Here is a 25,265-nt window from a genome sequence, read left to right as displayed (position 1 = left end):
TCCAGTCCAGTCCAGTCCAACTTAGTGAGGGCAAACAAACGCCCCCTAAGAGTGCGTTAATGCATGGACAATCTCAAATTAGATTAGTTTTAGAGATTAAAATGAACTGACTTAGAATAGACTAAGTTGGACTGTGCTGTATTGTACGAGAAGTAGAATAATTAACTAACCTTAATATTATATTATTTAATCTATATAGTAATATTTTATTATTAAATCCTTCTTTTCTTTTTTCTAAAAAACTCTTCCCCCTCTGGAAACACTTATTTTTATCTTTCTCCTTTTCTCTGTCCTATTCTCTACCTCTCATTTCTCTTTTTTTCTCATTTTTTGCCAGATTTTTTCTGCAAAACACATTATCCAAAATCCTTAATCCCGTTGATTCCAATAAAATTTAGAATATTTAAGAAGAAAAAAAATAATAATTTTGGATATTTCACCTCTTTGGATCAACGATTCTTCTTGAGATTATATGTTGTTTCCATCTGATTTTCTCGTCTTGATTTTCTTATTCATAGCATTATTTCTGATTTGATCGTAGTTCTTTTGACAGTACGATTTTCCTCCCGACGTCGTATCACTGCATCAGCGCTCTTCCGACAGTTCCATGGACGAAGGAATGATTTCGATGGGAAATTGCTGGCATTCTTGGCCTTATGTATTCCTTCAAGCACACTAGGTGGCTCGTAAGCCTCTTTACGCTCCCCCTCATCGCGTTCTGCACCCACCATTGGGTTCACGAAGATCTCGTCTTTTGGGAATTTGGGTCTCAACGAAGATGCTGGTCCATCGTTTATTTGTTGGACAGCCACGAAGACGGTGCCAAGCAGACAAGACGAGTTCGAGGCGAAGCAAAGTAGACGAGTTTAGCAGTCTGATACTTTTTGGGAGGTCTTGAGGCGAGCCCTCCTTTGTCCCATCAAACTTAGTCTTGCCTGTCATAAACACGTGCCTAAACTAATATGTAATCTAGTCTAATCCATTGAAAGTTAGTTATGACAAACAAACACACCCTAAGATAATTAGCAATACCACTCTCATGTTATATTTATATTATTATAACAAGAAAAATGTTAGATACCCTTTACACTTGCCTTTTCCAACTTTTTTTTTTTCGCTCAATGAATACATGTGGACAATCATTACACCTAAATCTATGTATTAATTATATTAAAATTTCTTTCTTTTCTTTCCACCATTACTCCTAATTAAATCATGTATATCAACCAAATCATTGATATTATTCACCACAAGTCTAATTATTAATATTATTTTTTATGCAAGTTTAATTTTCTAAGGATTCTCCTTTTTATTTTTGTTTAATTTTGTATCTTTCTAGTTTTAAGTTCTTGTAGTTTGAAGTTTTTGTTTACTTTGCCTCTCCCAAACCGTTTAGGTATAATTGCGAATATTTGACATATGTATTTCGATGGATATCATTAATAATTTGATTGATATATGAGATTTAGTTCATGATACTAGTAGAATGCGAAGAAAGAAATTTTAAACACAATGTCCATATGTCATCCATTGTGTGGGAAAGACGAGTTAGGGAATACAGAAGGGGAAAGTACCTAGCATTCTTCTTATCGCTTATTAACAAGTATTTCTCATCAAAATTACTCTCTTCTAAAACCCGGTGGATAGGTTCTGTCTATAAGCAGTGCCCATCCGGCTTTACCCCTCATTCTCTTCATGTTTTTTCGGCTGGGTTGTACGGTGAATTGGCCATTTTGCCCCTCTCTCATTTTTGCTCTTGTGCTTGCGTGTTATGTTCTGGTATCTCTGCTGCCGTGTGTTGCCCAACCTTCAAACCTACTGTTTCGTTTTGTGGGCTGAGCGTTTGTCACATGTCGATTATCTAAGGGAGTTTGCCTTTTCGGCTTTCCTCCCTTATTTTTTTATTTCCCTCAACTTTCATTTCAGTTTGGACTCCCGTGTTTTCTCCGACCTCTGCGTTTTCTTACTGTCAAATTTGGTTTTGTAAGTTTTGTTCTCTTTCCTTGCGTTTTTCTGTTGTTGTTAGTTTCTCTCTAGACCTTCGGTTTTTCTTCTTCCTTTATGCCGTTGTTAAACTGTTGTTTGTGCAATGGGTTTTAAGCTTTGGGTTTTTTGCTGTTTTGTATGCAGTCTTTCATGTAGGCACGGATGTTTGATTTTGTTATCTTTTGTTAGTCTTTTAGCAGGCCGTGATGTTCCTTCTTTTTTTTTTTTTTTTTTTTTTTTTTTTTTTTTTTTTTTTTTTTTTATGGTTGTTTTACAGCGTTTGAAAGTTCTTCTGGTCAAGGTTTGCACTCTCAGTGGTCAGCTTCTCTCTCAGGTATTAGATCGAGTAGCCACGGTTTATCAATTGATTTGGTGTTGTGTTTGGGTTTGTTCAGTTAGGTTTTGATTATTTTTGCTTGTTTGTTTCGTAGTTTGGTTGCATTTTGATTATTTTAGACTATTCGTTTCACTTTCGTTTTGGCAGTATGGTGGCGATATGTTTTGCTCCTTTGATTTGTTATTATGTTATTTATGCACAGGTTGATGGGTGTGGATGTGATTGTTTTTCTTTTGTCCTTTTTTTTCCATTTTTTAAGTTTTTGCTCTTTTCTATTTTAGGTTGAATAAAAAAATTTGTGTAAGATCTAGGCATTGAATCTATTCATGGATTTTTACATTTAGTTTGTGATTAATCATTTGTGTAAAATTTGTGTAACATCTTGTTTGTGATTAATCATTTGTATGTAATTATTGGCAGTGTATGAATGGCAATGTAGTTCATGCCTTACTTGTCGCGTTTCGGTTCGGGCCCCATCACATTCCGAGCTCGGCTCCACCGTAGCACGATATTGTCTACTTTGGGCCCTGACCACGTCCTCGCTGTTTTGTTCTAGGAACTTACACGAGAACTTCCCAATGGGTCACCCATCCTGGGAATGCTCTCGCTCAAACTCGCTTAACTTAGGAGTTCCGATGGAACCCGAAACCAGTGAGCTCCCAAAAGGCCTCGTGCTAGGTAGAGATGAGAATTCCCTGGGCGATGTGGGATGTTACAATAATCCTTCTAAGCTTTATATGTATATTCTCATCTCTATCTAGCACGAGGCCTTTTGGGAGCTCACTAGCTTCTGGTTCCATCGGAACTCCAAAGTTAAACGAGTTTGGGCGAGAGCATTCCCAGGATGGGTGATCCATTGGGAAGTTCTCGTGTGAGTTCCTTGAAACAAAACCGTGAGGGCGTGGTCGGGGCCCAAAGCGGACAATATCATGCTACAGTGGAGTCGAGGTCGGGATGTGGTAGGGGCCCGGGCGGGGATGTGACGACGTGGGCATCAGGCCCCTAAGGGGGTAGATATTTCCGCACTGCGCACATGATTACGTCACCCTCATGTGACGTCTAGCATGCCTTTATTTTGGTCGGGATGTGTCATTGCTCACTGTGTTCAATTAATCTATCTTTTAGCATATGATGATAATCAATGTGATTTAGTGCGGTCTTGACTTAATTTAAGTTTATTACATTCTAACTGGTGTTGGCTGCCATTCTTAGTTTTCTCAACTGCTCTATATAATGAATGTAGCCATTTGTATGTAATTATTGGCACTTCATGTGAATGGCAATGTAGTTGATGCCTTCCTCGCAGTGTTCAATTGATTTTTCTTTTAGTATACGTTGGTTATCAATGTGATTTGATGTGGTGTGCTCGTAATTGAAGTCTATTACATTTTGACTGGTATTAACTGCCATTCTTGGCTTTTACAACTCTCTATGTAATTAATGCACAACTTTGATACCACAATTGCTCATGGCTTTAGTTGTTTGTCAAAAGGAAACATTGAGCTTCTTTTCAATAAATTCTATGCAGTGTTTTGAATATTATTAAATCAATAAAGGACTTCTATGTTATTAAATTGATAAAAAAAAAAAAAAAAAAAAAAGATCTATTGCATTCTCACCAGTGTTGACTGACATTCTTGATATTTTCAAGTGCTATGTATAATGAATGTAAACCTTGGATAACACGGTTGTTTTCATGGCTTGAGGTGTTTGTTGAAAAGGAAAGATTTATCTTCTTTTCAACAAGTAGTTAGAAGTGTTTTCCATATTTTCAAGTGCTATGTATAATGAATGTAAACCTTGGATAACACGGTGGTATAAGTCTTGAAATCTCTAAAGCTTTAGCCAAAATATTCCTCTCAAAAGTTGCATACGTTCTACCCCACTAGGTTTAGGTTTTCAAAAGGCTTATTTATACAACTCTCATTAAAATCCTTCTAGTCAAAGGTCTTAGAATAAAACTAGTAAACCTGAAAACAATAAATAAACTAGGTCCTAAATTGACTTGGTAAATTCGCCTAGAAATCTGCACAGCCACGTTCTGAACCCAAATCAACTCCAAAACTGGCCCAAAATAGCTGGATTTAAAGTTTGAACTATTCTGAACACTTCTCCAGAAGCCCACGAACTCATATTCTTGGGCTCCAAAAACGCAATTCAAACCCAAAAACATCACTTTCCAGCAACGCGCACTGTTTCTTTATTTAATCGCCAGAAAATAACCGCTTGGTAGAAAAATTCCAAATTTTGATAGGAATAAGCCAAGAGACACACGAATGTCCTTCAATTTGAATCACTCTAAAATTCGTCCGTTTGGTCATGTTTTGCTCCAGAAGAAGTCAAATGTCCTATATTGAAAATATAAAGCAAAGTATCTAAATTCTACCAAAATAATTACTAAATTAATACGAATAATAGGGTAAAATATATAATATAATATTGACTCATCATTAGTGTTCTTGGATTTTATTGAGCCTATCTATTTTTCTGTTTGCTTTGTCAATCTCTCTAACAATTTTTTACACCCTTTAATGAGTTGGCTGTATTTTGAGTTTTTATTTTTTTTATTTTTTTTAACAATTTATTCAGTCATTCTGTTTCTTTTTTAACTTATGTTGTTATTTGATGAAATAATGTTAACAGTCTTTTACATGGCAATATTTTATTGTTAAACACACTTTATATTTATGTTTTTCATTTCATGATAATTACTTTTTAACCGGTATCAATGTAAACTGAATTGTAATTTTCGTTTTTTCTAAACATTTATGACAGTTGTAAAAATTAATATTATGGTTATTGTTTTAAGGTTTCTAATAGATTATTTCTAAATTTACAGAAATTTTGTTGGTTTGATTGGCTCAAATGGAAGACGAATGTCTAACTCTTCTTGATCGATTTATACTGTATAACAAGGTTGTGAAAATTAAAGTTCGTGTGTGTAGAATATGAAGACCAAGATATCCGGGCTTGGGCAACAAATATGCAATCTGCATTGTACCGTGGTCAATGAAAAGGTGAACGTTCTTTGATGATATTAATTCCTGCACATTTGACATTGTCTATTAACAATTTTTTATTTGGTTTTTAATACGATAATATTTTCTGCTTTCTGAGTTAAAAAGTCTATGCAATGTATTTTCATTATTTTCATTCTCTGATTTCTATTGTCAAGTAATGTATAAATTCTCATATTAGCTCTAAACAACATATAATTTTTTTTCTTCTGCGGTATCCAATTCCATTATACTGTTAATTACAACGATAATTTCACTATTGTTGTTTACTTTGCATATTTTTGTTTAGTGTATGTGATCTACGATTGTTTCCATGTTATTTCAAGTACAAAATTGAGCATGATGTACTTATTCATTCTATATTTAACAATTTGTTTTCTTGCCCTTTCCCATGTTGAATTATCAAGCAACAAGCAATCGAAGCATCATCTGATGAAATGGTGACACATCCCGACTGAGATCAAGGCATGCTGGACCTACTAGGAAGTTCTCGTGTGAGTTCCCAGAAACAAAATCGTGAGGGTGTGATGGGGGCCCAAAGCAGACAATATCGTGTTACGGTAGAGTCGGGCCCCAGAAGTGGTCCCGCCCGAGCCAGGATGTGACAGATGGATTATGAGATAATACTGCAGAAAATTGAGGCAGGAGGTTGCTATGAAATTATGAATTTCCGCACTAACAAAATGAGGGGCCAGTATAGAGTGGTGCCACATTACACACACATCGTGTTTATTTCTAAAACAATTTTTAACAAGTTGGCAAGTGTCTTTCCGCCTATTCCGCACCATAGATTCTTCTTGCAGGACTATAATAGGATGTGTCCCTCACTTAAAAAGCTTGATATCCTTACAGGTAATAATGTATCTATGCGTATGTATATGTACATGTATAGTAAAATGTATTGCTATCTGTTTTATAAAAGATTTTCTCATGACTTAATTATCTTTTTTTTTTCTTTCAAATTTGAAGATGTTATTGGTCACATAGTTGCAGTCCAGCATTTAGAAATCATAAAAATTAATCAGAGAATTGATCACAAGTGTGATTTAGTCATACAAAATATCAGATTATTTCTTCTGTATAATAAAATTAGAAATTGTTTTAATTATTAATTATTAATTAGTTTTTTAATTTTTTTGGTTAATCATGTTATTTCACAGAAAAGAAGATGCTAAGCTTACGCTATGGTCAAACATTACACACAACTTTTCTTCTGTCTCATTGGAAGCATTGCCCCAACCAATAGTTGCCGTTTTTACAGGCTCGAGGCTCAAGCTATTTGCAAGTATTTACTTTAATAAAAAATTTGTTCGTTTTGTATTGGATAATTTGCTTTGATTAGCTTTAATTTGGTTTTTTTTCCTTGCGACACATTATTGGATAATTTTATTTGGCGTTAAATTGTTTCTCAAAATAGCTTAAAATACACTCTACCTAAATAGCTAAAAAAATTTGGTGCATAAAAAAAAAGGGAGTTTTAACGAAAAGCCTACGTATTGTTCACTTTAATGAAAAATCACATTTTTACACTAACAAATTAATCCTGATACTATTCAATTTACCCTTTATTTTGTCCTTATCATTAAAAGTCAAAGTTTTCAAGCTATTTTCATTAATTTTCCTTAAAAAAAAATTCTTATGCTATGATAGTGCGTTAGTGCACATTATTGTTTATGTATGATATCATCACTTTTGTTTTAACTTTGTTTTTCAAAAATCAGTCCATCTCTAACTTAGTAGTTTTTCTGGCTATTGATGTGGTCTATTCTAATTAATTATGTTTGTCATGATTGTTTTTACAGCTTAATTTTAATATTTTGCTGCTGTTGAATCAATTTTTCCGCAAAAAATTGTGCTCTGTTCCAATTACAAGATGAAATCCAAATGTCCTTTTTTCTCTGAACTTTTATCCACTTTTTCTCGCAAATGTCATGATGCTTAAGAGTTTTTATCAATGGTTAAAAAATTACTTTCTAAGATATAATCTCTACCAAATGAAAAATTTCCAGGTATGTCTAACAGTCTGTTAACAGTGCATTCTCACAATAGACATTTTGGAAAAGCTGCATTAATTTTAAGAAAATTAATTTTTGTGCTTGTCACACCTTGGACCCGGGGTAGGTGGAGAATTCAATCTCGAGTCCGAAATGCGAACTAAAAACTAAATAAATAAAATAAAACTGAAACGGGTTGGAAAATAAAATTCTTCTTATAACAAAAAGTCAATAATTTTTTTCCAAACACATTTGATTTGAGGAAGTCAATAAAACTCAAATTTACATATGCACTAGTACTTAACATTCCTCATTTCTCTTTTCTTCAATCACACCAACTTATTTGTTACAACCACATCACTCCCTTTTAAAAGAACAAAACTAAAAGAGTGATTAAGTAATACCTTTGTCTCTTATTTTGCTCTTTCACCACCATATCACAACTTTAGAACCTACTTCACTTGAAAAAGTCAAATAGATATGCATTTATTACATAACTTTTTATCCTTTTTCTTAGACCACATCAACTTAACTTTTTTTTTTTTTTTCCCTCAAAGTATCCACATATAAATGCAATAGCCAAGATTGCATGGAAACCCTAACTTTATATATAACCTATTTCATACACTATGCGTATCACTAGAAGCCAATCAAAATCTTCTTCTAAAAACCCAAGTCACAAGCTATTTTATGCTCAAACTTATCTAGCATATGATAATCTTCTCCTCCTCTTTCTGCCCAAGGCTATCTAATCCCTATGCTTTGATACCATTCTGTCACACTCCGAGTTCGGTCGTGACAGAGCTACTATTTTTTAGTTAACCATGATTTGTTACCCCATAAAATCTCTAGACCATACACAAAACCCTTGTCTACAAAATCCTTAACCCCTGTAAAATTGAATTTACAGTTTGTTTTCAAAAAAAAAAAAAAAAAAAAAAATATATATATATATATATATATATATATATATATATATATATATATATATATATCATATATACTAAAACTCGTAGGGGTTGGGTACTGTGGATGACCAGTGGGGGGACGGTTTTGCCCCTGGGTTTTTTCTTGGTTTCCCTTGCTGCGTGCCCTTTTGTGCAGTCCATTGACTGTTTTGTCCCTTCCGTCCGCGTGTCAGTCATCTACCCGCTCTCTTTCGTCCGTCTTCTGGATTTTTCTCTTCGTATTTGCTGCTTTCTCACAGATTTCTCTTATCTTCCTCTCGAACTCGCCCTTTCTCGCTCTCAATTTTTGGTGCCTGGTGGATTCCGGCTAGCTCCGCAGCGGTTAAACCATAGAAATCATCATTCATCGGGTCTCTATTTCGATTCCTCGGTGTGCTGGTCAAAATACCAAACTTTCCAGGTTCAAAACCAAAAAGCATATTTGCAAATGGATTTCCTCGCTTTTATAGATTAGTTTTCCGTTTGATGCATGTTGATTTTTTTGTTTTTTTGTAATTTTGGTTATCTGATTTGTAATATTTGTTCTTCATTTTTATTAGATTTTCAGGTTTTTGGGTTTTGCTGAAATTACATTTGAAGACTGCGAAGCCATGTGTTTTACTCTTTCACGTTATTTTACAGATTCGTTCGAACACTTGCAGGAAGAAATAACGAGGCGGTTGAAGCGTAGTACGAAGGTTTACTTTGAAGCCAAGGTTATGAAAAAAGAGTGGTTTGTACAGTAGCTAAGTACATATAAGTGTATATCTCTGTGTATGTGTTTGTATCATTTGTTTTGATTGTGATTCTTGGTTTTGCGATTAGGATTTTTGGAAGGAGGCTTCGATTCAATTATTGGAATAGATAATATTTATTGAAACTTCAATGGGTTAGTAGAAGCTGACTGTTTGCAATGGCAAGAACATCAGTATATATACATTGGAATTTGTTGCGCTGTAAGTAGCTTTATAGGCATTCTATGCCATTGCCAATACATCAGTTTATATAGCAGCAAAATGATTATGAACATTGGAAAATCTAAAGTAACTTTAACTATGGTGCTTGATTCTAAACTTTTCTAATCTTTGTCTATAAAAGTTGACAATTAGGCAGTGATTTCGATTGGGCATAAGTTATTTGCACCCCTTTTCCATCCTTACATAATTGAAGTGCTTTTGACTCTATGTGGTTATGAGTTACAAGATCAAATTGTTGAATTTTTTCTTCCATCTGTGTTTCCTTTTTCAAAAACTAAGATAGAAAGGGATTGTTATGATAATTGGAGGTTTTTGTTTTGATATTCATTTGTACTTTAGTAGGTACAAAAAAAGGAGATTTGGTTTTGAATGGTCAAAATTTGGTAATTATACTGAAATTGTTCAACTATTTTATTTGTTGTAGGCGTGTGAAATTAGCTAGATAAAGAATGGGAACTTACTACTCGAGAAATTACCAAGTGTTACATCCCTATAAAAATATAGCATTTGAACATGTTGACTTTTTGAATCCCACTTTGAGCTTTTGGTTTATGCAGTCAAATATGTATAAGAACTCAACTCAATGATGCATTGGCCAATCTCTTGCTGGGTTATAAAGAATTAATATATGAGTTTTCTGATAAAATCCTATAGTCCACTTTGTATCTTTGCTTGATGAAATTGTTTCTTATTAACTACTTTTTTGGTCCTTTTTTTGGCCGAGGCTTTGTATCATGTGGACTTCAATTGGTGAATATCACTTCGATGTTGATATAGTTTATTTTGTTGTAGAGGATATGAAGAAGTGGAAAGGAACCTGATGGAATGGGAGTTTTGCTGCTTAAGACAAAGAATGGTAACTTAGTTATTTCACTTGCTTTTTAGCTATTTCATTTGCTCTGAACAATGCGTTTTAGTTTTTTCAACTCATAGATAGTTTAACCCATGATATGTCTTCACATCGCTCTTGGATATCATTAACTACTCCTTGCAAAAGGTGAAACTGAATATATACAACAATTTTCTATTCGTGCATCAATAGATTAATGTGACTAATTTAAAGAAATTGTTGCAATTTGGTATCAATTGTGTTCAGTTGTTTGGAAGCATGACTATTTCTGGATTTATCAAACACTTTGTAGATATTTCATGCATTTTTGCAGCTGGAATCTTTTGGTAAATACTTAACCTTTTAACCAAAGCCTATATATGCCAATTGGTTTTGTAAGTAGCATCAAATAATTAATTGCTTTTTTCTTGGTAAGTGCCTAAATGTTTACACTTTCAGTTAAACAGAAAATGATAAATTGAGACAAAGTTGGAACCTAATAAATCAATATTAGCAAACGCATAAACTTATTTCGTAATTATCACGATATTGTTTCAATATTCTACTTTTGCTTGCAATTTTGTTCTCTCTAGGACATTAAGGTGCATTTTTGGTTTTGAAGTTTCATCGCCAGATAACAACTGATTGATTGTAATCTCTCTGTGAGATTGGATATATGATTTAAAAATTCTGTTAACAAATGTTAATTGTGATTCAATTGTTTTTTCAATCATGTAAGGAGATGCAATATAAGTGACTGTAAAAGATGTCGACTATGCTTTGGTTGATCAAAAAATAGAAACTGCACATCTGTATTATGAGAGAAAATAGAGAGCAATCTGTCTCAGTTTTAGAATGTACTGGAATCAAAAAAGCTAACTCAAGGTGCTAACTTTGAATTTCCCCGAAATACCTTTTTTTTTTTATTAATTATTTAGATGTAGAAATTCTCCATGTTAATTTTATTAATTATTTATTTGGGAATGAAGTGAAAATCTGTAAATGCGGATTTGTGTTTGTTTGCCCAGCTGCTATTTCAAAGCTGGAGGAGGCATTGTTGATTAATCCTAGGAAATATGATGCTCTGGAATGCTGGGAAATGCTTAAACTGCTTGCGCATTATGCACTCTGAACCAGAATGAGGCAAATGTTCCAAAAGGTGTTGTATTGCTTCCAGAAGGCTTTCATTGAGGTACTTCCACTTGCAAATTTGTTATTCTTGGAATTTATAATCCCGCAGCAACGCGCGGGCATTACTAGCTAGGATATAACTATTTGCAGTGTATACTAATGCATTCAATTTCTGTTTTACTATTTTTATTTTATTCCACAGACAATATTATCTTGAACAACACTGAATCAACACTTTTCTTCATTGATCCAGACACTCCAGAATTAAATTCGTACAAATCAATGTAAGTCCATTCATTACAATAAAATCGAAATCATAACATGGTTAGCACAATTAAACAAAAACAGCTATTTTTATACACCTATTTAGCTAATATTCAATCTACACTATTGCAGATTTTCCAACTGGCCTCACCCTATCAGAACACTCCCTCCTTCCAATCAGGCGAATGAGACTGATATTTTACAAACTGGAAAGAGAGTGACAATCGACGAACTAGGTTATTTGGATCCAGATTTATATAAGGTATATACAAGTTGTAATATTGAATCAAAGCCATCTCATTCGATTTTTGCGTCTTTAACAAAAACTATTTCTTTAATAATTATCACACATATAAATAGTTATCTGAATATTTATAGGATGACACGTTTTTGTGCAAAGCATCAATGAAGCGGTTTAACACGAGGTATGAATAGTGGCACACCGCTTGCCCTACATGTGCCAAGCAAATGTACAAGGATCCAACAAGTGGTCAACTAATTTGCCAAAAACATCCAAATCAAATTTGAAATCCTTGGTAATAACTTAAACGCTATATTTCAATTCCACTAATTAATAGTACTCTCATGTCATGCTTGCAGTAACATTTACTGCTTATTTAATTTTTACACCTTTAAGTAAGTATTAACCCTTTTAACTGATGATCACTGGTTGGTTACAAAAATACTATCAAAATTAAGCCAACGAAACATCAAATTTGTACAGTGCAATATGTAGTCATGCAACTACAAAACTGACCACAGATTCATTCAATTTTGAAAAGCAATTTTATGCAGCTATTCTTTTGTTTATCGTGTGGTTTGTGTTACATTAAACTGCACCATCAAAAACTTTATATAGATCCAGTTTTAAACTCATTAAACAATTTATGTTTTCAAATTTGTACATTTTGTTTTTAAATGAAGGTACAAAGTGTTTTGAGTCCTTGAAGATGAAACAAATTAGATCAGCGCTCTTATTATTGGCAAATCAGGGGAAAAGGTGCTTAGGATAAGCTGTAACAATTTAGTCTTCAATCAAAGATCGGTAGATCAAAAGTAGTTGCTGAGTGAGTTTCTTAGACTCATAGGCCAGAGAAAGATTTTTCACCTCCGATTTGGAACCAGAAGAAATTCATTGAATTCAAATGATTTCTTGATCTATAACATTTACGAAGACATGATGATCAGCTAGCAACTCCGCAGTTAATTAGCCGGGAAATCACAATCTTCTCTGCAACGGTTTCATCTTCCACTACTCCTCCTGAAATAACTGGAGAATAGCACAAAAGAAAAAGAGAATCCATCAGGAAAGCTCTTTTCACAACATATGAAAAAGGTTGTATTCTACATAACAATATTTTTATTCACCTATCAGATTACACTCAATCCAATCTAAATTTCATTCTTTGCTGTTTTTACTATGTTTAAAGTAATGAGGGAGAAGAAATTTTTTGAAGCGGATATCAAGATTTTGACCAGGTTCCAATCAAGCTGTTGAAGAAAAAATCCTCCCCAACTAGCTCAAAAACAGACCCTCCAGAAGAAAAACTAGGTAACTTAACTGTATTGTTATTTTTTCAGCAATGTAAACCCATTCATATACAAAACTTATTCCATATCTCTTACCATTCCTTTTTTTTTTTTCTTCCAATAACACAAACTTTGTTGTCTACAGCTGCTGCTCCAAGAAAAAAACATTTGGTGTTGTACTGAACAATATTCTCATCCATTGTACAAACAAGAACAGTGTTCATATTTTTTACGTGTGAATAGCCCATCGTAACATCAATTCCCTATTTTTTTTATGTATATAAACAATCTCATCTTTTAAAATGTTTTATCTGCAAGTGGCAACGTCAATGAAAAACTAGGATATTTGCCAATGGGGAATAATACCAGGCTAACCATTTTTGTATGTAAATAGCAAGACATCTGATAATGTTCATTGTATAAATTGTAAAAATTTAGACATTGCCTTCGCTCTGCAGTCTCCATTTTGATTTCTATGTGTTTGAATATGTGTGTGTTTATGTGTTTACAAAATAATCTAAAGTTGAATTTTCGACCCCGCAACAACGTACGGGTAAAATTTTCTAGTTTAGTACTAATTTTAGTTGTTTATGTAATTCTCTTGCTTTCCAATCATATAATTTTCAAAAATGCTCAAAATTGATCAATTAGTGTGTACATTGTCGAATATTTGTTTGGGTGCACTCTACAGTGCAACCTCATAATATAAATTATTTGTTTTCTAACAAATAGTTATTTAACATTGAAATTTGTTGTCATTTAGTACAATGTTTAAAAAGGCCCGCCTCAAGGCATGTCTAGGCGTTCTCTGAGTTAGGGCATGAGGGTTGACGCCTCTGTTTTGAAAGAGTGGACGAAAAGCTTTGCTGGAGACGCCGAGGCGGCGGAGGCGCGCCTTAAGGCGTCCAGGCGCCTTGTTTGCCCTTTTTTTTTTTTTTTTTTCAAATTTTTTTATTTTAAACCACCCAAATCCAAAACAACGCCGTTTGGGTAAGGATTTTTAGTTTTAATTCCACAAATCCATCCATACAAGGACCATACCTTCGATCATCCTCTGCCTTCTTCACTTTCTTCTCCCACGTGCCAAAACACATAGCAGCTGCCGCCTGCTTGAAGCAGCAACGGTCGCCATGTCGTCGTCACCCCACCGCCGTCAGCAAGCCTACAAATCCCCAATTTTAAAGGTTAGGGTTTCTGAAATTTTGAAAAGTTATGGATTTTATTTTTTGATTTTTTTTTAACACTGGTGTGAACTGTGAGTATGTGATGTATTATATATTTATAAATTATAAATTTTGTATTATATATATAATAAAATAAATAAATAAAATTTCATTTTTTTTAACTTACATTATAGTTATAAAATAATAATATAATAATACATATTTAATATACAATATATACAATCCATATTTAATAAATAATACATATTTACATCTAATACCTTTGGCTTGATATGGGAGTTGAGGAGCAATCTGGGGTAGGGGTACGAAAGAGGGAGCATTTTAGGATAGGGCTGGGTGCGATGTAGTAGTTTTGGGTCTGAGATATGGAGCAGTCAAGGACAGAGGCAGGTCTTTTACTTCTTTTATTTCTTTTATTTCTTTTTAAACTCTAAATAATATTACTGAAATAAACCCGCTTTCACCATTTGTACCAGGGAAGCTCTTGAAAAGTGTTTTTGACGTCAGCTGTCTATGATGGTCATAAGATCCAGAGCGACGTATAAATTAATAAATTGTTGGTTCATTAACTGTATGCATAAATTGAGTATGTTCATCATACTAATTGTTCCAGAATACCTAGAAATTGTTGGTACATAAATTAATAAATTGTTGGTTCATTAACTGTATGCATCTAATGTTTATTGTTTAGGCATTGAAGAATATGGCTTCTTCTAAGAAAGATTTTGCTTGGCAATGGACAAAAGATTTTGCTTGCAATGGACAAAAGATTTTGCTTGGCAATGGACAAAAGATTTTGATCCTATCACCAAGCACTTCTATTGTGTTTTTTGTAACCACAAATGCACGGGTTCAATTTCTAGATTCAAACATCACTTGGGTGGTGTAAGTTCAAGAGGAATGATTAGTTGTAAAAAAGTCCCAGCCAATGTGAAGGAAGAATGCTTTGCTAATGTTATGAGAACTAAAGAAAAGAAGAAAGCTAGCCATGAGTTGTGTTGTGGTGGTGGAGAAGAAAGTGAAAGTGTCGATATGGGCACAACAAGGACACAATATGTAAGTAGTGGGAGTGGGAGTGTGAGTGTCACACCTTCACAACAAACCGGTTCTTTTCTACCACCTAGGTCAAGGGGACCACTTGATAGGCATGTTTCGGAAGCTCGTCAAACCACATTGAATACATCTTTCAAAAAAGAGGAAAGAAGACAAGCATCTCAAGCACTTGCGCGATGGTTCTACACTAGTGCCATTCGATTTAATGTGGCAAACAACGAATATTATGTTAAAGCAGTGAAAGCGGTATCCGATTTTGGTCCTAGCTTTGATGCTCCTACAAGCCATGAATATAGAACTTGGATGCTTAAAGAAGAAGTTGAGGATGTACAAAGCATGATGAAAGAACATGAAAAGGCTTGGAAGAGATATGGATGCACTATTATGTCGGATGGATGGTCGGATGGCAAAAGTAGGTGTTTAATCAACTTTCTTGTCAATAGCTCGCTAGGTACTTGGTTCTTAAAATTGGTTGATGTATCGGCCTCTATTAAGAATGAAGATTTGTTGTATGGATATTTGGTTGATGTTGTTCAAGAAATCGGGGAGGAGAATGTGGTTCAAGTTATATCCGACAATGCTTTGAACTATAAGAATGCCGGGGCAAAACGTATGAAAAGGAGAGAAGGTGTGGTGGACTCCATGTGCGGCTCATTGCATTGATTTGATGCTAGAAGATATTTATAAGATGGCATGGTTTGATGACACACTCAAACGTGCTAGGTGTATTTCAAAGTATCTATATGGGCATCAATGGGTACTAGCATTGATGAGAAAGTGCACCAACAATTCAGAAACTCTTCATCCGACGGTCACTAGGTTTGCCACTTCTTTCCTTACACTACAAAGCTTACAAAAGCAAAAGAAAAATCTTATTGCTTGGTTTACCTCTCAAGAATGGTCGGAAAGTACCTATGCAAAATCTTGTGAAGCAAAGTTGGCTAAGCATTATGTGCTACATGATCGTGAGTTTTGGGGTCGAGTTTCCTTTTGCATTAAGGGTGTTCTTCCTTTTGTTTGTGTCTTGAGATATGTTGATTCGGAGGAGAGAAACCCCCTCCATGGGTTTTATATATGAGTTGATGGATGTTGCAAAAGAGAAAATTGCAAGCAATCTTAACAAAATGGAGATAAAATATATGCCTATTTCGAGAAAGATAGATCGTAGATGGGATGATCACCTTCATCAACTACTATATGCTGTGGGCTATTACTTAAACCCATAATTTCAGAATGAGGACAATTTCTCAAATAGTGATGAAGTACGAAATGGGTTGTATGCTTGCATGGATAGGATGCTAGGGAAAATGAAAAAACATGAATAGGCCGATATTCAATTGGATTTATATAATGGTAGGCTTGGTGCATTTGCAGATTCTATGCCAATGCAAACTAGGAAAAGGCGAACACCAAGTAAGATTTAATTAGTCAATTGTTAATATATTTTTATCATTAACCCTTAAATTACTTACTTTACTAATATTGTTTTTTTTAGCGGCTTGGTGGGAGCACTTTGGGACTAAAACACCTGAGTTAATGAAGTTAGCTATCCGAGTTCTTAGCCTTACTTGTAGTGCGTTGGGATGTGAGAGGAATTGTAGCACATTTTCAATGGTAAGTAACTATATTATCAGTATCTTAAGTGTCATTTTTGCTTAAGATGATTAGACTTGAATAATAGAATTGATTTATTTGTAGATTCACACAAAAAGAAGGAATAGGCTTGAACACAAAAGGCTTAATGTTTTAGCCTATGTTAAGTACTATTTGACTTTACAAGAGAGCAATGAGAAAAGGAGGAAGAAGTACAATCCCATTGTTGTGGAAGAAATTGCCTCCGGTGATGAATGGATAACGGAGATAGAAGATCCCGTTCTTCTCCTCCTCATCCTCGTCGTGAGCCTACTCCTCCTCAAGAGCCTACTAACCTCGGGGTTCTATTGCATACAAAAGAAAACGGGGTACTGAAGGATCCTCAAGTCAAAGAAATTTAGAATATGGTTCGGAAGATTCTTTTGATGAATTGATGACATACCATACGAGTTCATCTAGAATTGGCAATGAAGAGGATGATGTTGCCTTTGATTTAGATGAAGATGATTTGGATGAATGATTGATTTCTTTGTTTGTATTTTGATTTAGATAAAGAGGATTTGGACGAATGATTGATTTCTTTGTTTGTATTACCTTTTGAATGATGAATTTGGATGATATTACCTTTGAATGATGAATTTAGATGATATTATCTTTTAAATGACTATGGATTTGAATGATAAATTGAGAATGGAAGTTTATTTTACATAGTATTATTTTTTAGGGGTGTGATATCCACACATCCCATTTTACTTCTCACATAGAAGATCAAAAATTATCAAGAGGTATGTGAGAAGTAAAATGGGATGTGTGGATAGCACATCCTATCATTTATACAATTATATGTATAATATATAAAACATATATATTAAAAAAAAAATTTAATCCGTGAGGCTTTGCCTCACGCCTAAGCCGGCTTCCCTTGATCATAAGTCCGAGCTTTGTCGAATTCATAATTCCCCATTTTTCCGAATTGTTCACATTCGAAATGGCTTTGGAGAAGAACACATTCGAAACCATAACCCCATCTCGTTTCATCACCTTCACTTTCCCAAACCCCTCCAACTCTTCCTCACTCCTCCGCGTCGCCGTCCTCGACTCACCTCTTCAACTCACTGACTCACCCCGAGTCGCCGCCATGCTAGTCCCCAACCACCGCGAGTCCGACTGGATATTCTCCACCGAGTGGGGCCACCTCCAGCTCCTTCTCAGCTCTCCCGGGATCTCCCGCCTAATCCTCATCGGCAGCAACCAATCCGCAGACGCTCACCATTCACCGCCAATCTACCACCGTCAGGATAAAAACGACACGTCGTGTGATGAGGAAGTCGGGGTGAGTTTGAAATTGAAACCTCTATTGCTTGCTTTATCTCCAAAGTGTTGCTTCAAATTTGGCATTCCTGAGATACCCATTTTGTGTTATGAAGATAATGTGGTTTCTAGTGTGGTTTTGGAGAGGTGTGTTGGGTCTCTGGTTGGGGAAATGGTGGTGGAAGATGTGGAGATTGAGAGTGGCGCCGAGGTTTCGAAGAGGGAGTTCAGGAGGCGTTTGAGGTTTAAGAGATTGCCCAATTTGGTTCAAACGGAGGTACGCATTGTTCCGAAGACGGGTTTTGGTTTTGATTGTGTGGAATTTGGAGAAATAGAGTTTAGGCTCGATAATAGTGTTTTAGTGCACCCTTATTTGGTTCCTATGGTAGCAAGTCTGAGTCTTGTTGCTTCTTGTGTCGAGGAACAGATTCGAAGTGGGTTTAGACCCAAAGCTTTGTGTTTAGGAGTTGGTGGTGGAGCTTTGCTTGGATTTTTAAGTGCCCATTTGGGTTTTCAGGTTGTGGGTGTGGAGGCGGATGGGGAGGTTCTAAGGGTTGCTAAGAAGTATTTTGGACTGGAAGATGGTGAGCATATCAATGTTCACGTTGGGGATGCAATAAAGTTTATAGAGAAACTTGCTTTCCGTGTTAATGGACAGACTGCCGGTTCTATTTTTGCAGATGAGGTAGGGGATAGTAGTGAGTCTTGTGACATGGGCGATGGCAATGACGTTCATACTAAATTTGATGTAGTGCTTGTTGATTTAGATTCAAGTGATGCTGGGGATGGTATAATTGCTCCGCCGTTCGAGTTTGTTAGGAAGCATGTGCTTTTGGCTGCCAAATCAGTTCTTTGTGATAATGGTATCTTTGCTATAAATGTTATTCCTCCAAATCGGTCATTTTACACAACAATGATACGTGAGTTTAGAGAAGTTTTTCATGAGTTGTATGAAATAGACGTTGGAAATGGGGAAAATTTTATTCTTATTGCTGTTGTGTCACCCGTTACATCTGCTACTAGTGATTGTGAAAACTCTTTCCTTAACAAACTAAGAATGGTTGTATCAGGAGCATACTTGAATTCCATAAAGAACATCTAAGATCTAACTCTACTGTTTGGTAGAAGGGGGAGAGGGTGCCCGCGGGGGGGGGGGGGGGGTGGTGTGGGGTTTTGTGGTGGTGGTTGGGGTCTGGGGAAGGTGAGACTGTAAAGAGGACACTTTCTTCATAATTTGACCAGTATTCGTTATCTTGGTGTTAAGATCTCCAGATTTAGAGCAACTTAATTGTTGGTTCTCCATCCTCTTATTTTGAGTGAAAACATGCATCAACGGTGGGCTTGGAATACTAGCTCTGACTGTTCTCTTGAGAAGAAATTGAGACTTTGATAGTAGTTTGGAAACTTATGCTCCTTTATTGGGTATGAGGTAAAAGGAAAAAACTCAACTTATTCGGTTCAAGTAACACCTATAATGTTGCCGTCGAGGGAAAAAGAAGGTAATACTTACAATTTATTTTTCTCTTGAAGGCAGGCTTTCTCTCTGCTGCATCGAGGCATATTATGTTTATTATGTGCTGCAGGAGTGATTATTGGGGAAGGATGCTGGTGAGGTGTTTTGGTAAAACGGGTGAAGATTAAAGCAGTGATGAGGCAGCAAGGATTGGATGTCGAGGTGGTCATGGCAACGAGTGGGGTGGGATTGAGGACAACATTGTCAATGAGTGGACTTGTTTTTTGCCTTATCTGGTAGCCCCAAGGTAACAAAACAGTTTTTCTCTTTTATTTTTGGTCATGGTTTAATTATTAGGTTATCAAATGGATGTTGATAATCTTGTTTCTAATAATTTAAGAGCACTCAGAAAAAGGAAAAAAAAGAAAAAACGAGAATAAAAGAACCATTCAACTTGTATTTATTGATTGATAGGGTTTTTATTTGATTAGGCGACGTTTTTGCTTCAAAAATTCAGGGTGGCCTCTTGCTAACTGAGCCTTCGGAGAATTTTTTATTTATACTATTAGAAGATAACATTGTAAGGTTTTGTTTATACCATTAGAATCCATATATAGGCCAAGATTTGAATAAAATTATGACATTGTGGTACTTTCCTGAGAGGTGGAATTTTGTCCATCCTCATCTACATCTTGTATTAAGCGACACAATTCTAGCACCGTGTTGACCTAAACTCACATGCATATCATTCTTATTCAACGGTTACGCATACACATCCGTAGTACAAGAAATGTTCTCTTGACAATCCTACGTTCCTATATTATGTCGGATGATTACCCTTTTGGATCATTACTGACGTGGACTCTTGTTTTAATGTCTGATTACTCATTACTCTCTAACTCAACAATTGTTTCTAACTGTAGATTCAAATTTCTTGATGGCACAGTTGCGCTTATTCCTGCAGAAGCAAAAGGATTAGGAGACATGGTTAAGTTTTCTCCTCCAAACATCAGAATCACCACCTTCCTAGGAGGACGATCAACCGGGTGCCATTGGGTCTTCTCCATCTTCTAGAAGATTATAGACCGTCCTTAGGTAGTAAGACCTGTCAGTGTTCTCCATGGTTGCACCTATATCCTTTTTACCTCGTACCATATCAAGCAAATGCATCCCAAAACTAAAGACATCTTACTGATAAGACACATTTCCAAAGTTGCTCGGGAACACTTCGGTGCAATGTAGCCCGTGGTCCCCCTAGCTTTAGTCATTGACACTATGCCTTGATCCTTGGAGCACAACTTGGCCAAACCAAAATCTGAAAGTTTTGGAGTGAAGTTATAGTCTAGCAAAACGTTATGTGGTTTGATATCAAAATGGAGGATTCGCTGATCGCATCGATGGTGCAAATATTCAATTCCTTTGGCTATTCCTAGAGCAATGTCTTGCAATTTGCCCCAAAAGAGGTTGCATTCCTAGTGTCTGCGGATGAAATGAAACTCCGTAGCTACCCGTTAGGTAAGAACTCATGTACAAGAGCACGTCTAAATCCGTCATCACAGAAGCCAACCAAGCGAACAACGTTAACGTGGTGGATATGGCTCATCGTTCCCGCTTCATTTATGAACTCTTCCCCATTACCCTTAGAATTGTTGAGGACCTTGTTTGACAGTATCAAAGAAGTCAGAATAAAGTTTTCCTTTAAAAACAGTTCCATGGGCTCCCTCTCCCAACTTGTCTTTGAATTGATTTCTAACCCTCTTAATGTAGTAGTGTGTGCACCGATTTACCGAAAGCATGTGATTAGTTCGTATGTTGATGAAGAGGATTTGAACATGGAAGAGCGCCTGCTGGAGTGAAACTAGGTCTTTCCCTCTGTCTGTCGATGCAAAGGGCTGTGATTAGTGTGGAAGGACCCCTGCCGGGAGATGAAAGGATGTATGTATACATCATTTTTCACATCTCAATCATGTGAGCACAAATAATAATTGCTGCAATAAATTTACATTTTTTTTTTCCATACCTTTTGCTTTTATCTAAACTACCTATTAACAAAATTTTCTTTATCAATCGAAAGATGGTGAAAAATATTATTTAGTCTTTTATCACAACAAAATATGGTGGGCAGTAATATAATTTCACATTACCAAATTTTTCTGTTTTTTATTTAAACCTCACCTACAGGTGATTTTTTTTTCATTTATCTAATATTAAAAATTAAAAAATGAAAAGCAAAAATCTCTTTCCCCACTTCATGTTCTCTCTCTCCCTCTCTTATTCCAATTTTAAAAACAAAAATAAAACATGTTCACAAACAAAGTGTGTAGGTATATGCTAGTTTATCATAAACATAATCGGTTTACTTTTACATCTTTTAAAGTTTTGCACCTCACCTGGTATGTCAAATTATAAACATAATTGGAATGAGAAGAAATGAACTAAAAGGTGTAAAAATATTTAAATATTGTATTGGTAAAAAATTAATAAAAAGCGTTTAATAATAAATTACAAATTACTTGAAGCTGCTGTCAAATTTAACATCAACCATCTTTGGTGTCATTACACGTCATGTCACATAGAATTTGACATTTTGGTAGTGTTGTCTTTTGTTAGGTTATTTTTGAATTTTTTTTTTCAACTTGAAAGAAAACCCATGAAACCACAAACAAGAAAAAATAAAAATTTGAAAAAAATCAAGATACCCACCCACTTAGGCATTCAACGTGGTAAATTTGTACGCACTGGTCTTTTGTTAGGTTAAATAGTGTTTGCTTTGATTCAATATTCATTGTATGCACTTGTTTCAAGGGAACTTTAACGAGAAGTTCCCGGTACTGTTTATTTAAAAAAAAATCATATTTTTACACTAAAAAGTCAATCCTAGTACTATTCACTTTACCCTTTATCTTGTCCTTATCGTTAAAACTCAAAGTTTTTAAGCCATTTTCATTCATTTTCCTTTGTTTCAAATAAGTTGGACACATTGGATGATTATGCTAATTATAATTCAATTAACTCTTAATAGATACAATATGTAGATAGTACTTTGGAATCCAGATTCTATTTACGAGAATCCTAAGGACTCGTGAGTCGTGTCCGTTCATCGTGTGGTTAGTTTTTGTCAAATATTATTTGTGTTCAATTTTAAATAATAAAATTTAAAATGATTTTTGACCGCATGATGTATAATGAACGGATATGATACACAGATTTCTGAAATCCTCTCAATGAGCATCCGGAAAGGATCCTTATTCAGTACTTTGAATTTTAACTTGGTTACTTGATTTGATGTTTAGGTGGTCCCAAGGTTGTTACTATACATTTAACGCGAACCCAAGTCCTTTCCGAATCTAATAAAACTGAGCCTAAAGATCAAATGATCCGGACCGTTGAAATTTGATCAAACAGTTACAAACAAGAAGCCTATTTAAAAGTTATAATAATTGTAGTTGTTGGATCAAATTCCAATAGTCCGGGTCATTTGATCCTTAGGCTCAGTTTTTTTAGATTCGAATAACGCAACCACAACACAGAAAGTTCACACACCCCGACACGGAATGTCCACTTGAACTTCGAATCGAGCTGTGTTGGTCGACTCCGGGAATGTGACGAAGCCATAAAGTGTAGTGTGGTGAAATATGTGAAAAACTTAAAAGTGCCTAAATATAAGAGTACGCTGTGAGCAGGAATGAATCCATTTCACACGTGATGTCAGAGCATAAATACAGTACAGTAAAATAAGGTGAGAAATTATACCATTGAAGGTAACCGTCTACCCCAAGATTTGCTAAGAATCCTCGTTGATATGAAAGCTCAGCTACTAAAACCTGGAGGGGCGAAAAACAAGGGTGAGTGGGTCTGAAAATAAAGTTTTAATAAAAACCTTTGAAAACGTTAGAACCCCTCACCGTAAAACATGTACAGTTTCCAAAATATACATACTACGTATAGTATGAAAATACTTACCGTAGCCTGCAAAACGTAAATAATGTATGACATCCCAAAATCACAAAATCTCAACAGTAATATAAATAAAATAAGGTGCTCAACAACCTATGCTAGCACACCAGTCAAAGTCGCCTAATGCGTTCTTATTGCTTATCAATCTATGCTAGTACACGAGTCGGAGTCGCCTAATGCGACATGTATCACAGGACTAGGTGTAATCATAATATACGCTCTAGTGTTACGATCACGTGAAGATTGGCAATAATCGCGGTCATCTACGAGTTGATGTTGCCTAATGCGACCTGTATGACAGGACTGTGTGTAATCATAATATACGCTCTAAGGCTACAATCACATGAAAACTGGCAATAATCGCGGTCACCTAATGCGACCTATACTACAGGATTGACACCTACTTGGATCCAAGGTGAACGGTGAGGGTGCGGTGCAGAGGTGAACATACATGTGAAGGACTGGCCCTAGCCTGGGGTGAGCACTAAAAACGGGGTGCAACAATGATGAGCAGACTACATAAATATAAGCATGCCACAATGATTTGATAGTTCTAATTAACATAATAAACTTACATGCGCATCCTGTAGGATTATTTTGGCATTTCATAATAGTGCAACATTTCTTATAACATTATTTAATCATGGCATCAAAGATTATAAACATACCTGTGCATCCCGTAGGATTTATGATAACTTCATAATTTTCCATTATTTCACTAATTCTTATAAACTTTAGTCAAATCTGAGCGTACGTAAGGAATTCTTTTTCAAAGGCATAAATGGAAACTATCAATCATACACACACACACACACACACTTACACTTACACACACTTACACACACACACACACACACACACACACACACACACTTTAAAAAGGAAAAACCCACTAATCTGGAGTCCGCGTTACAACTCCTTAGCATGAATATCGAGGCATCACGAACGATCATTGCCCAGAACAATTATCAAATCACGTCTCAGAATTTTTAACGATAGAACATGTAACTTGCATAAAAAACATCTCTAAGAATGTTCTAGAATGATTTGAAACCCATCAACCAAAAGTCAACCATCGGTCAAAGGTTGACAGTATGGTCCACAACCCTATGTAACTCAATCCGAAGATCTATGCTTCGGATTTCTGATCCGTAACTTCCCAATAGTTTCAATAAGCTTCTAGAATAACATCTTAAAGTTTCGAAACGATCCAACGGTCGGATATCCACCAATCGCTAAAATTAAGTAGCGGTCAACGTTTTATTTTACGAACTTACAAATCCAATTTGGAGAGATCCGTACGTCGAATTCCCGATCCATAAGTTTCTATGGTCCATAAATATTATTTACTATTACATATTAAAAGTTTGGTGACGATCCAATGGTCGAATCATCGATTGCTATAATGTTCAAGTGGCTAACCTTAACGAAAGTATGCTCAAATGACGGAATTTCGTCAATCGGGTGTCAAATATGGAATTTGGGTACCCAAATTAGTTTAGGAAGGGTAGGTAGGGGCTTGGCCCAAGCACCGCGGTGACTCACCGGAAAAATTCAACTATTTCTAAACATTCTCAAATTTTACTAAAATGAAGATCTCAATGAGTGGAGCAAGTTTTATACATGTGGACAAGTCCAATTTGGCCGGGAAAAGCCTTAATTCGCCACGAACCCGCTGGAACCCTAGAAATGGGTGCACTTC

At 35.5% G+C, this 25,265-nt stretch overlaps 1 protein-coding gene, 2 long non-coding RNA genes and 1 pseudogene across 8 annotated transcripts; 3 read left to right on the top strand and 1 right to left on the bottom strand.

Annotated features, from left to right (window-relative positions):
* Positions 1-1,703: 1,703 nt before the first annotated feature.
* Positions 1,704-2,864, top strand: LOC148695493 (uncharacterized). The gene is made up of 3 exons (XR_015963913.1): positions 1,704-1,983; positions 2,264-2,320; positions 2,744-2,864. It is a non-coding gene; the product is annotated as an uncharacterized LOC148695493 (long non-coding RNA).
* A 5,462-nt stretch (positions 2,865-8,326) lies between these two features.
* Positions 8,327-11,356, top strand: LOC148695492 (uncharacterized). Of its 4 annotated transcripts, none has more exons than XR_015964135.1 (5): positions 8,327-8,702; positions 8,924-8,997; positions 9,107-9,237; positions 10,051-10,114; positions 11,116-11,356. It is a non-coding gene; the product is annotated as an uncharacterized LOC148695492 (long non-coding RNA). The 4 variants fall into 4 exon arrangements; XR_015964134.1 differs by having other exon boundaries at positions 8,924-9,014; XR_015964133.1 differs by lacking the exon at positions 9,107-9,237.
* Positions 11,357-17,770: 6,414 nt separating this feature from the next.
* Positions 17,771-21,619, top strand: LOC137735707 (S-adenosyl-L-methionine-dependent methyltransferases superfamily protein). 3 transcript variants are annotated; one of them, XM_088698056.1, is made up of 3 exons: positions 17,771-19,652; positions 19,737-19,913; positions 20,571-21,619. In XM_088698056.1, the coding sequence occupies exon 1, from the start codon at positions 17,831-17,833 to the stop codon at positions 19,253-19,255; it is 1,425 nt and encodes a 474-aa protein (XP_088554182.1). In that variant the 5' UTR covers positions 17,771-17,830; the 3' UTR covers positions 19,256-19,652; positions 19,737-19,913; positions 20,571-21,619. The 3 variants fall into 3 exon arrangements, with proteins under 3 accessions (XP_088554182.1, XP_088554181.1, XP_068331251.2); XM_088698055.1 differs by having other exon boundaries at positions 20,553-21,619; XM_068475150.2 differs by having other exon boundaries at positions 20,530-21,619.
* On the bottom strand, positions 20,488-21,402 carry LOC137734171 (rust resistance kinase Lr10 pseudogene; annotated as a pseudogene).
* Positions 21,620-25,265: the final 3,646 nt, after the last annotated feature.

This window comes from Pyrus communis, chromosome 7 (assembly GCF_041283825.1).
Source record: "Pyrus communis isolate YQ-2024b chromosome 7, ASM4128382v1, whole genome shotgun sequence".
NCBI lineage: Eukaryota > Viridiplantae > Streptophyta > Magnoliopsida > Rosales > Rosaceae > Pyrus > Pyrus communis.
Note: the sequence above shows the minus strand (reverse complement) of the source record. Positions and strands in the feature narration are given on the sequence as shown.